The sequence below is a fragment of the Nicotiana tabacum genome, chromosome 21 (assembly GCF_000715075.1).
Source record: "Nicotiana tabacum cultivar K326 chromosome 21, ASM71507v2, whole genome shotgun sequence".
NCBI lineage: Eukaryota > Viridiplantae > Streptophyta > Magnoliopsida > Solanales > Solanaceae > Nicotiana > Nicotiana tabacum.
Genome location: NC_134100.1, coordinates 100,663,418 through 100,676,130, shown reverse-complemented (window position 1 = coordinate 100,676,130; position 12,713 = coordinate 100,663,418). Strand labels below are relative to the sequence as shown.

Below are 12,713 nucleotides of genomic sequence, written 5' to 3'. Positions count from 1 at the left end.
CGTAATTTGATACTTAAAGGCACTTTCTGAAAAGATTGGTCAAATATAAATTATTGCTCAAAAGTGTTTTTCAGCGTGATTAGCCAAACACAATCTGCTTCTCTCCAAAAGCATTTTTAAAAAAAAATACTTATCAAAATAAGCAGATTTCTCGAGCTTGGCCAAACTGGCTATAAATCAGATTCGAAATTTCTAACGTCATTAAAGGAGAAAACGGTCGTCATGTCTAATCTTAGACCTCTAATTTTTGAAGTATATTATCTCAACTTTGAGACTCGATTAATTTAGTTCAAAATGCCTAACCTCGTTAAATGAGGAAATATTTATTATGTCTGTTTACCCGAAAAACGGATAACAATTGAATTGATACGCGATTTTAAAGATACGTAGTATAACTTGGTACAAAGTGAGAAAATATATAAATGAATATCGAAATTAACTGTAAAAGAAATAAATACAAGCCAAACAGATCAATTAACTTTGGCTTTCGAGTTAGATTACTCTCTAACCAAGTGAAAATTCTGCTAATGTATGAATAGAGTAACAAGGTATTGAAAGCTGAAATAAGGCAATGTATTGCTTTTCCTTCCAAAAAATATCCCGTCTCTGCAAATGATCAAAAACCCTTTATATAGTAGGGAAGTCATATTTTGAATATAATTAAAAATACAGAAGGAATTCCATGGGATTTCTGTCGAGATTCTCGCCCTAATTGCGAATATTCTGGCTTTTCTGTTTTTTTGGCTCGATCTCGATCTTGGCCGATCATGATCTTGATTGGTCTTGGTTTTGCTTAGTCTCGATCTTGACCGATCTCGACCAGTCTCTATTTTGCTCGATCTCGATCTTGGTCGGTCTCTGGGTCATGAGTTCAGCAACCTAACTTCGCATCATAGCTTGATGTTATACGAGGTTGAACCTTGATCTATCATCTTCCAGTCTCGATCAGTCATACCGAAGGGCAAGATCGGTTTTGACCGTATACACTATCAAATCTTAGACTTGTAATTAAAAATGTAAGGATTATATTCTTTTCATTACAATCTTTGGTGATTTGTCTCTTTTATCGATGCCAAATTTTATTTTCTAATTTTTTAATTATTTTTGAAGTTTGAATATTTGGTTTAAAGTATAAATTAATCTATTGTCCGGTATGATTTTTATATATGAATTCGTATTTTTTTTAAGCCAAACCATATCAGTCTTAAAAATCAGGAAATTAAAATAATATTTCTCAGGTAGAATATAAGTAGCTCTTTAAGATATGTTGGAATTGCTCTATTAAGTCAGCATAAAATAGTCTAGTTTGTATTTTTTGAGCTCGGTTCATTTAATAAATAAGTTTAAAACTTAGAGGTAAAAGTTTAAATACGGTCAGATTAATGTGTTGTTTCTGTCATGTGTGATGAAAATAGCATTTCTTCACCGAATTATGACGTTATTTTGATATTGCTCTCTTAAGTTTTTGAATTTAAATAGTTTGAGATAGGAAAAGTTATCTAGTTCTTGATAATAGAAATAAATAGAGTTTATTTCATCATAGCGGAAAGAAATCAATTTTGTGCCAAAATAGAGCTCTATTGATTTTAGTGATTGAGAGTATTTGATAAACATCAAGTGTTAAATATTACTACCATTTACAGCGCAGTTGAACAAGCTCTCTTAATTAACCTATAGCTCGTACAAATGATCAATTTGTATATCTTAACTAAGTCCACAACTAATGCAAACAAAGTATCCCAATTACTCAACATCACTAAACTTGGCAACAAGAAAGCTTTTATATTACTATTTTACAAGTTTCGGGCATGAAACAGAAAGATGCAGCTTATTCTTCTTTTTTTCATCCGATAAAATTGGTGCGATATAGAAAAGATTACAGAATAGTCAAGATTTCCATTCTGCAACAAGGACAATGCGAATTAGACTCGAGCCATGGCACTAGACACTTGGAATGGAACTTATGGGCACAAGGCAATTGCATTAGGTTGTCCCTCATCCTGAATTTGTCCAAGCAAATGGCACATTCATCTTGTTCTGAAGACTTCCACCTCAGCTTTGTCCAATTGATGAACCTCTTTGTCATACTTTTCTTTAATCTAAACACTTCTTTCTGCAAATCTTTCATCCCCAATATTGGCTTAATCTCCACCACCCCTTGCTTTTTTTGTCTATTATTTATAGTACTCCTGGATTTCATTACAACAAATGAAATAAACAATCAATCCCAAGTGGAATAAACATGGGCGAATCGGTTCAACTGAATCCAATATTTTTGACACAGAACATAGATATATATGTGAAAAACTTATTAAATTTACAACAAAAATTAAAATTTTGAACATATATTTCAATAGTGCAATATATTCAGTGATAAGATCGTTACATGTTGAACATATCAAGTTTAAACTATTGATCCGCTTAGGTAGATAAAGGGTCAAAAGAAAGACAATAAAATAAGGGGGTTGGGGAAATTTAGACTTTTACCTCTTGTTTTCTGATTTCCATTGTGCACTTAGCCTTTCATCCACCCTTTGCTTGGCTTCTCTGGCAATTTCAACTAGTTTCTCATCTTGGTATACATGGCTTGCTGCACTTCTTTGCTGTTAATTCAGTTTTAAGAATAAGGACATAAGAATTAGTATCAACTCATTCTGTCCACATAAAATATTGAATATGCAGCTGCAAAAAATTTTCTATCAACCACCGGCAAGAGTACTAGTGAGACGGATTAGATTCCTCCTCCGCTAATTAGAGGTTTCGAGTCCGAAAAGGAAGAACTATTCTTCCTTTTTGGTAGACTCTGCGCACACAAATCCAGATTAATCTAACCATTAAATTATTCCTAATACTAAATGAATAGTACGGTGCACAAAACATTTCTCGTTTTATGTAGTGTTCAGATAAGGGCTGAACCCCGTGTGTGTGACGTAGACAGTCTATCCTAATGCAAATATTAATGGCTATTTTCACGGATCAAACCTGTGACCTATACGTTACACAGAAACAAAATTTTCTATCTAACAAGGAGGAGGAGTAGTAGTCAAAGGAATTTACTAGTACCTTGGAACAGCTTGAACTAAGATGGTATTGATCATGGTTGCTTGTGTAGATGCAAAAAGAGGACTTCCTTGTATTTGATGAATCCAACCAACTTCCCCTTTGATGAAATCTCCTCCTTCTAGCATGCTCAATACCAGGAAGCATACCAGCCATTTTTACACAAACTCAAGAACAGAAAAAAAAATCAGACAAAACAACACCACAAAGGAAATCAGAAACAGTCTTTAATTTGTAGCTACTGTTATAAAGCAGAAGAAAGTTCTTGGCTTATACTGATCAGTTTCTTGCTACAGAACATGATAGTCATGAGAAAAGTGAAAGAACAATCAATAAAGATACACGTCAAGATCATTGTCATTTTCCCTATTAAAAAGAAAGAATATAGTACCCTCACCTGAAAAGCAGAAGTCTTTTTGCAAGTGAGTTTATCTTTGCTCTGAATCTTGGCAGATTTTAGGCCCTAAAGTTTTTGGCATACAAAAAGCATTCCCCACCCATGTTACTCATCTTATAGTATATATAAGCTACCATCATTTCACTTATTTAATATAGAAAAATGAATATACAGTACTCAATGGTGTGACCTGGTAGTTCATAAAATGATTAAGATCATGAGATTTAAGTTCACAGCTGAGGCAAAAATATATTAGTACAATTTTTTTCAATTTGTCTCTATACTTCTTGAGATAGTATATACCTTGTATAATTAGTGGAGGTGCGTGATTGACCCGAACATCAAGATTGTAGGGAAAAAAAAAACAAACTGATATAGGAAAAATGTGAGATGTAGCTCTACAAGCCTTAGCAGATAAGCAGTGTGACAAGACGCATTTTTGTACTCCATTTGTTTCTGTTTATGTGATCATTTCTTTTATCAATTTGTTAAATTTTAAATTAATGTAATTTATAATTTTTATTGTATTTGTGATAATAAAATTTTATAACCGTACAAAAGGTAAGGCGTATTTGATACTATAAATTATAAAAGTTTTTTATTTTTTATTTTGTATCCAGTCAATTAGGATAACATAAAATAAGATGAATTGAGTAATAAAATAAATTATAATATGTTATTATTACTTTATCCCTGTTCATTTGACTGGATACGGAGTTACAGAATATGATTTATTATTCACGATTTTAACATGTGTAAAGTGAGATGGACACAAAATTTATTAAAGGTTAAGGCAAAATTGAAATCAAATATTAAGAACTTATACATATAAAAATGTTTAAATCCTTTTGGGAAGAGAAAATAAAAGAAATCTTGTTAAATAAACTGCGATGGAGAAACAATTGTTCTTATTTTGTTAATTTGTGTAAGCAAGTTAGTATTAAAAACAAAAACAAATTGGTATGTGCGACTTCCTCTAGGCTGAATTTATTGATATATTACACCATAGTCAAGGCTGAGTTGCATTATCAAATTTATCATATTTAATTGAAAGTGTAGCTATTCAAGAACATTAAAAAAAGACAGTGGAGAAATTCGAAAAAAGTTTGGCAAAAAGTGGAAAAGGAAATGAACAAATAAAAGGCTGAAATTAGGTAATTTAGGCAATGTTTTTTCGAGAAAAATTGCCTTATCCATTTCGTCAAATCTACATCAAGTTGAGATTGCCTGAACAAAGATTGATCAACCTAATTTATTACATATTTTATTTTATGTGACCGTACTTGACTAAACAGAAAGTTAATAAGAATTTTTTTCTTTTTTACAAATTTATAATTTAAACACATTATAATATTTCTATAACTATACAACGTCATTAACAGTACAATAAAAAAAATTCAAATTAAATTACTTTCAAATAAAGAAAATCATTATCCTTTTTCTAAAATAGACTTAAAAAATGAGTGCACATAAAATGTTCTTTTTGTTTTTTGAAAAAAAGAGAGACAAATTAACCTACTAAAATCATATACTGACTAGTAGTAAATGAGTAAAACTCATATATATTTTATAGAAAAAAATAAATTTCTTGATATTGAGTTATTAGTTTATTCCAATTTAACTCCTGATGATATTTGGCTAATTATATTTAACCTTTGATTAACAGAAAATGTGATTTTACTCCAATTATTAATAGTAGAAGTTAAAATGGATTGTTTACTTCTACAAGGGCAATTCATGTCACCTGAATTAAATAAGATTGTGCAATTAAAAAAAAAGGAAAAGTAAAAGTACCGCGTATATTTTTATACGGCAAATGTTCAAATATACCCTTGTATTTTCGAAAATGGTCTACGAATACCCCTCATTATACTATTGGGTTATTTATACTCTTACAGTCATACTTTGGGTTCAAATATACCCCTCATTTAAACGGAGGGACACGTGTCATCGTTCTGTTGGCCAATTTTAAATATCTCCTAATTAATTAAAAAGACACATTACCCACACCCGAAAAGTAATTTTCTAAAGCAATTTTTTTTTGTAAAAACTGGAAAAAACTATTATCTTTTTTTTTACTAAAAACTGAAAAAGCGAAAATATATTTGTTTTCCAGTTTTTACAAAAAAACTGCTTTAAAAAAACCTGAATTTTTTTTCTAAAATAATATTTTTGTAAAAACTGAAAATAATTTTTTAAAACAATTAAAAACTGAAAAAAAAAATATTTGTTTTTTCAGTTTTTACAAAAACATTGCTTTAAAAAATTATTTTTCAGTTGTTTTTTTTTAGTTTTTATAAAAACAATTGCTTTAGAAATTATTTTTCAGTTTTTTAAAGCAATATTTTTTTAAAAATTGGAAAAAAATATTTTCGATTTTTTCAGTTTTTAATAAAAATATTTCTATTTTTTCTAGTTTTTAATTACTTTAGAAAATTATTTTTATCAGTTTTTACAAAAACATTATTTTTAGAAAATATTTTTCAGTTTTTTTAAAGCAGTTTTTTGTAAAAACTGGGAAAAAAAATATTTTCGTTTTTTTAGGTTTTAGTAAAAAAAATCAGTTTTTACAAAAAAAAAAATTGCTTTAGAAAATTGCTTTTCGGATATGGGTAATGAGTCTTTTTAATTAATTAAGAGATATTTAGAATTGGCCAACAAGACGATGACACGTGTCCCTCCGTTTAAATGAGGGGCATATTTGAACATAAAGTATGACTGCAGGGGTATAGATAATCTAATAGTATAATAAAAGATATTTTTAAATTATTTTCGAAAATAATAATATAACGAGGGATATTTTTAAACCATTCTAGAAATTACAACCCAATATTTGGACCTTTGGCTATTATTATACGAGGTATAGTTAAAACAAATTCGTCATTTTCCATTTCTCTACAAAAACTGTGTAAAACCCCTCAATTTCTCCTCCATTTGCACTCTCAAATCTCAAACTCCAATGGACGAAAATCATCCTTTTTCTGTACCCAATTCAGCTCCATCTCTGAAGCAGAAGTTGAAGAACTCCCTTTGCTTCTCCTGTTGTTTCCCTCACCGCCACCGTTCTCCTCCGCCTCCGCCGTCATCCTCCGATGAGAACCCGGCGCTGATTTGGGAACCCAATAACCTATCGAATTTTAAAGACAAGGTTTTAATGGTTTTCAACTTTGGATCAAACCGGCACAAGAGACAACACTCCTCCTCTACTGATCAGTTCCGTTATGATCCGTTGAGTTATTCGCTGAATTTTGAAGATGGGTTTGATGATGAAGAGCCCCCTTTGGGTAATTTCACTTCTAGACTCCCTCCTTCCCCGCCTGTGAAACCCATGTCTGTGAGAGAAGTTACTGCTGCTAGTTAAAGTAATTTATGTGTAGTAATATTTGAGTGTTTTTTATTAGCAGTAATTTTACCTTTTTTGCTCTTTTTTATTACAGTTGAGGTTGATTTTGTACATACGTTATATTATAATCGTAAAAATCTTGCCTTTTTGCCCTTTTTATACCTTCTTTGTTTTTATACCTTGTTGCGTATGCGAGATTGTTTGTATATTACCTCTATTGCTGTTTGGCTTGTAGGAAAATTAGGGGGAGAAAAAACTCAAAATTCAGTGACATTGAATTTTGATTTTGAAATTTTCTCTTTTTGCTGAATTTCATATCCAAGTTGATTTCACCTGTAAATTGTCATAGAATTGCCCTGTCATCCACCTGCCATTTTACTTGGTTCAAAAGGCTCCTTGTTTAATTTTCAATTATCAGGTAATACTTTGGTTCAAATGCTATTTTTCTTTACTGGTTGGTGCTAATTAAGCTTATGAACTTCTGCTAGCAGATTCAGCTAAATAATGTTCTGAAATTATTCCTATTATTGGATAGACAGAAGCCTTGGTTTTGTTAGTTTTTGAAATACTTGGGTAAAAGGGAGAAGTATATTACTAATAACTAGTTAAATCTAGTACAAACTGGTGAGTTTATGCTTTCTAGAGCATAGTGGTTTCTCAATATTTCTAACAGAAGTTGCTCTCCTTCCTATCTGATTCTAAACTATTTAGTACAAAATGATTTACCCGCTTAATTCCTTCCTTAGCCAGTATATCTGCTACTGCCTTTCGTTCTCGAAAGCTATGCTGGATTTCCCCCCTTCCGCAGCTGGCTCATCAGCAACCTGCCGTCATGCATTTTAGAAATGTAAGCATTTCTATTTGAGTTTAACAAGCTCATAACCTCTGTTGAATCTGTTTAACTTTCCAGAAGTTTTAGGGCGTGCTCTACAGCTTAGCTTTCGCCCATGCAAGCATGGGCAGACCAGGGGATTCGCCTGAAAGTTATACTATATATTCAAGGTCAAAGTTATTCTTTATGTATATATTGTATATGTTGAATTCCCTTAACTTCTTCATATATCTACTTTTATATTTTGAACCCCGTTATTGAAATTCCTGGCTTGGCTTCGCCATGGCGTGCAATGCCAGTAGTTCAGCTTGTGTATGATTTGATGCGGGTACTACTGTAATAGCCTAACACCCAGGGCTCCTCTTTATTCCTGATTACTCCGCCAATGCCTCCTTTGTTTAGATGTCCCTTCACTGATCCATCTACATTAAAGTTTAAAATATCCAGCTAATGGTGGCTGCCATCTTCCCTGAAAGGTAAGTATAGCGCTGCGCATACGTTCATCATTAGATAGCAGCTTAAATTCCGCAGCTCTCATATGCACATTTGCTAGGGAGATATTGTTATCACTATTATTATTGTGGTTGTTCTTTCTCTTTATCCATAGGCAGAAAGGGAAACAGTTCCTTAACAAGGTTATTACCTCTATTTCTTGTTTGGGTTGTATGAACTCAGAATTCAGTCACATGCTGAAATTTGATTTGGAATTTGTGTTTGCTGAATTTGGCATGTATTTCATCTTTATAGTAGAGTTATATACCTGCTATTATCTTAGTTTGGTCCAAAGGCATATATTTCTTTACTGGTTTAATGCTGCTTGAGATTATGGACTGGTGCAGAGAGATTCAGCTAAATAATATTTTGGAATAATACCTACTGTCGTCTTTTATTATTGGAAAACATTTGTTCAATAGATGGAGCTCTTGATTCAATGGTATAGGGGAAGTTGAATTTGGTTTTGGTAGTTTTTAAAATATTAGGTATGAGTGAAGTTTTAACTATGAGACAATTGTGAGAACGTTTTTTTATAATCTAGGAATCCCGAGCAATTCATTTAGCGCACACAATTCAAAATTTAGTGAATAATGGATCTTGCTTCTTTATTTTTTTCTACTTAAATATTAAACTTTTGTTTGTAGCACGGTTCGAATCAGAGATGTTCGACTACACACATCATGCACTGCGCTCTACAAATTTCGACAATATTGCATCTCCAACGTGTTATTTTAACTTTTCTTTGTCAAGTTCTTTTGTCTGCATAAGATAAGAGTAATGTCTTCGTATACATCACTTCCCCCAAATCTCACTTGTGAAATTACACTGAATTTATTGTTATTGTTGTCAAAGTTTCTTTAGCTATACAAGTAAGGATAATGATACCTTTTTATTAACATAGTAGTATTTTATTACGCCTACCGTATCTGACACTTTATATTAAAATATTATTTTATTAGACCTGCCGTACCTCTTAAAATGGAAAACTTTCGTGTAAATATGTAGTAAAACTTTCAAGATTTCAGACAAAATGGAAGTATTGGTTAATGGTAATTCTTTTTGAACAACACTAAGTAGTTGCTTGCGTTGAGAATGCTGGCACTTATTAGTTTTTAGCTTGTTATGGGCTAATCTTGGAAGTTCAAGTTGGTATAGTATTAGCATGAAGAATTAAGTGATTTTTTTCCCATCCGGCTATGTTATGATTGGCGAAATCATCCCGTACATGTAATAATACGAGTTACGGATATCCGATGAATTAATTGAAATGCACGCAATTTGACCTAAAAACCAAAAGAATTTAGCTTTAAAAGATATACTAGCAATTTTGTGTTGAGGAGCTAAAAGATATCTCGAAGTTTCACCTTTGAAAACAAAGATCATTTGGTAAAGATGGTAGCAGTATTTTCACTAAAGAGGTCAAAAGAGAATTCCCTTTTAAAAATATTTTTAATATAATACCATAGTATATTCTGTCATTGCATAAGAATATGACTTGCATATGACTCATACTTTTTGTAAGATCACAAGATGTTGTTTTTTGTCGGCAAAAAGGGAAAAACAAAAAGAAAGAGAAAATAAAAGATTCAGTATTAGATTACACACAAAGAATAGCTAGCATATATTTGGATGAAGGTGGGCATTAGTCAGCACATCATGATGTGCACATGGCATAATCCACAGTATACTTTGGTTAATGAATGACTTGATTAGTATCATTTCAATGTCTTCACTAACAAAGCAAACATCAAGTTACACGATTTTAGACCTAACCACCCCCCCCCCTCCAAAAAAAAACCAAACATACAAAAAGGAAGAAATTGAGAAAGAAAAAAGAAGATGAATAAGAGAAGCATTTGCTAGTCAAAATATCCAAGAATACCATGACTTCATGTTATGGATCCAATATTCACGATCAAATACAAAAATAAGAGATTGATATATTGATACTATAACAAAGGAATTACACTGAAAAGTAACAATAATTAAGGATAATTGGTTATGGATATTGGATCCATAACACTTCATCTCAAGGTAAAGTCTAGGGATGGCAAGCGGTGCAGGACGGTGCGGGTGCGGGCGGGGCGGGTTCTTTCTTAACTCGCAAAATTTCAACCCGCCCCGCATAGCTCTTTTAACCCGCATCCACCCGCCCCGCCCCGCAACTTTTTTTTTCCTTTTCAATTTGTCTTATTTTATTTTTGCGGTCAATGAACGCGGGATCAGCATGTATACACGCATAGTCAGAATAAATATTTTAACATCTTAATTTATTTCAATCAGAAGTAGCGGGTAATTTTCTCATTTTCTGTTATTGTTCAAGTTTTTACTCTGTGTTTTCATACAGTTACCGTAGAGATTTGTATTATACTTATTCGTCAAGTGACCTCATTGTTTTTGTCATAATAGAAGAACATTAATTTATAGTGTATGAGATTGGATTTGTTAAAATTAAACATTTTTTATTCCTTTTCAGTTGTGTGAAAAATGAGTATTTAAACTCACACCCGCACCCACAAAAAATTATTTTTTTTTAGTTTAACCCGCCCCGCTCCGCTCCCGCATATATATAAATCCGTCCCGCCCCGCCCCGCATATGTCTAAACCCGCCCCGCCTCGCACTCGCACCGCCCTATCGTCATCCCTCGTAAAATCAGGATAGTCTTTACCGTTGTGCCTAAGACTTAAATAGTACTACTCTCAGAATATTAAGAAAACTTTTAATACGCAAGTTAAATGCATGTGATGTATCAACTTATCATCACACGTTGTAGACGCGACATTCAGAGCCACAACACTCTTTCCATCCGTCTTTACTTTGATGAAGACTAGTGGGATTTACTATACCTAACAGATAAGATATTTGTTTTATTATTATTATTATTATTATTATTATTATTATTATTATTATTATTATTATTATTATTATTATTATTATTATTATTATTATTATTATTATTGTTGTTGTTGTTGTTGTTGTTGTTGTTGTTGTTGTTGTTGTTGTTGTTGTTGTTGGTATTTTCCTATTTAAAGAAATAAAAAATGCACCGTATGACGCACCGTATGAAACATCTATCCATAATTTTTAATCAGAAATCCCAAATTTGAATTCCGTGAAATGAAATAAATCTTGGTTGGTATCGTTACTCTTGAAATGGGCACGAAAATGAATTAGTTGCATAAGTGAGTTTTGTCTTATGAATGCCAATTTTTTATTTTTTATTTTTTTTAAAAAAAGGTCATTGTATTTTGACAACGTTTATATTAATCTTCAACCTACACTCCTTTCCTTTATTGATGTGGATATGAAAAATAGCAACCCCGTTGCATATTAAATTTTGCTAAGATATATGCCACATTAAATGTTTTTGAAAAGAACCTTCCTTGTACTCCTTTATATTAATCTTTACCCTACACTCCTTTCCTTTATTTATGTGGATAAGGAAACAACAATCCTTTTCCTGTTAGATTTTGCTTTTATTATAAATATAAATACAAAGAACCTTCCTTGTAATCCTATAGGTTTATTATTTCTCTGCTCTTCCTTTTGCAGCCACTTGCCCTCTTCTCACTCCCCTTTTCCTTTCACACACACATTGCACACGCACTAACAAATACATTATAAGTAAACACCCATTCATTCTCCTTCTTCACACCCTCCCCCAACAAACATATACATATTTTTTCTGATTTATTTCACTCGGCGGTATTCGCTCGACTAATTCAGATTTGCATAGCGTTTTCTATCAAAGCTCAAACTCAAGATTTCTGGTTAAGCATAGAAGTATATAATCTTTCCTCTTGTGCGCGACTAATTTGGATTCGCGTTGTGTAAGTCCTATTAAAAGCGCCTCTTTCAAAATTCTTTTTCGTATTTAAAGCTCGAACCCGAGACCTTTAACAAGAGTGAAAGGATCTTATTCATCCAATATCATGAACAATTATACTCCCATAGCAGAGCAAAAACAAGACGGCGACAAAAATACCAATCTCTACGAGGAATATTCATCATCTTCTCCGACTGGTTGCGAGCCGTGTGGTTGTTTAAAGTTTTCTTGCTTTAATTGGGCCCAAGCCCACGAAGTTCACAGCAGGTCTTTGCTAGAGCAAAAAGAGTCATGGCTAGTATAAAGATCAAGATTATGAAGAATTTGGTAAAGAAAATTGGAGTACACTGCAATTTGAAGAAATCAAATAAAGCCCAATTTCAATATGATGCTCAAAGTTATGCCTTGAATTTTGATGATGGAGCTCGTGTAGAAGAAGATGGGCTTTTGTGTAATTTCTCATCTAGGTTCGCTGTCCCTGTTACTAGTCAAAAAAGAGATGGTTTGTTATAAGGAAAATTTTATTATTGATGTATAGCTCGGAAAAAATTGAAGTATTAGTATGAGCTAAAGATGATAGCTCCAATTTTATATGACACTCTTCTATTACTAGAAATTTAAGATGTTTGATATCATTGTTCTATTGAGCCATACAACTTTCGTACTAATATTTTCACGTGATTTTTCTCTATAAATTTGATTTTTTTTCAATCATTATTAAGAGTATAATCAGATGCGGAGCCAGAATTTAAAATTTAT

General features: G+C 32.1%; 1 protein-coding gene across 2 annotated transcripts; it reads right to left on the bottom strand.

Moving 5' to 3' along the window:
* Positions 1-1,635: 1,635 nt before the first annotated feature.
* Positions 1,636-3,603, bottom strand: LOC142175422 (uncharacterized). Of its 2 annotated transcripts, XM_075242139.1 has the most exons (4): positions 3,458-3,603; positions 3,064-3,227; positions 2,488-2,603; positions 1,636-2,189 (listed from the first exon to the last, which is right to left on the bottom strand). In XM_075242139.1, exons 2-4 carry the CDS (start codon positions 3,214-3,216, stop codon positions 1,877-1,879), a joined length of 582 nt encoding a protein of 193 aa, XP_075098240.1. In that variant the 5' UTR covers positions 3,217-3,227; positions 3,458-3,603; the 3' UTR covers positions 1,636-1,876. The 2 variants fall into 2 exon arrangements, with proteins under 2 accessions (XP_075098240.1, XP_075098239.1); XM_075242138.1 differs by lacking the exon at positions 3,458-3,603 and having other exon boundaries at positions 1,637-2,189; positions 3,064-3,447.
* Between the last annotated feature and the right edge of the window lie 9,110 nt (positions 3,604-12,713).

What these genes read in the sequence shown, in the direction of transcription:
- LOC142175422 (XM_075242139.1), bottom strand. Translation starts at nt 3,216, where the DNA reads ATGGCTGGTATGCTTCCTGGTATTGAGCATGCTAGAAGGAGGAGATTT. An exon ending in TTAGTTCAAGCTGTTCCAAG is followed by an intron (nt 2,604 to 3,063) that starts GTACTAGTAAAT and finishes CTGAATTAACAG; the next exon opens with CAAAGAAGTGCAGCAAGCCA. An exon ending in TGGAAATCAGAAAACAAGAG is followed by an intron (nt 2,190 to 2,487) that starts GTAAAAGTCTAA and finishes AATGAAATCCAG; the next exon opens with GAGTACTATAAATAATAGAC.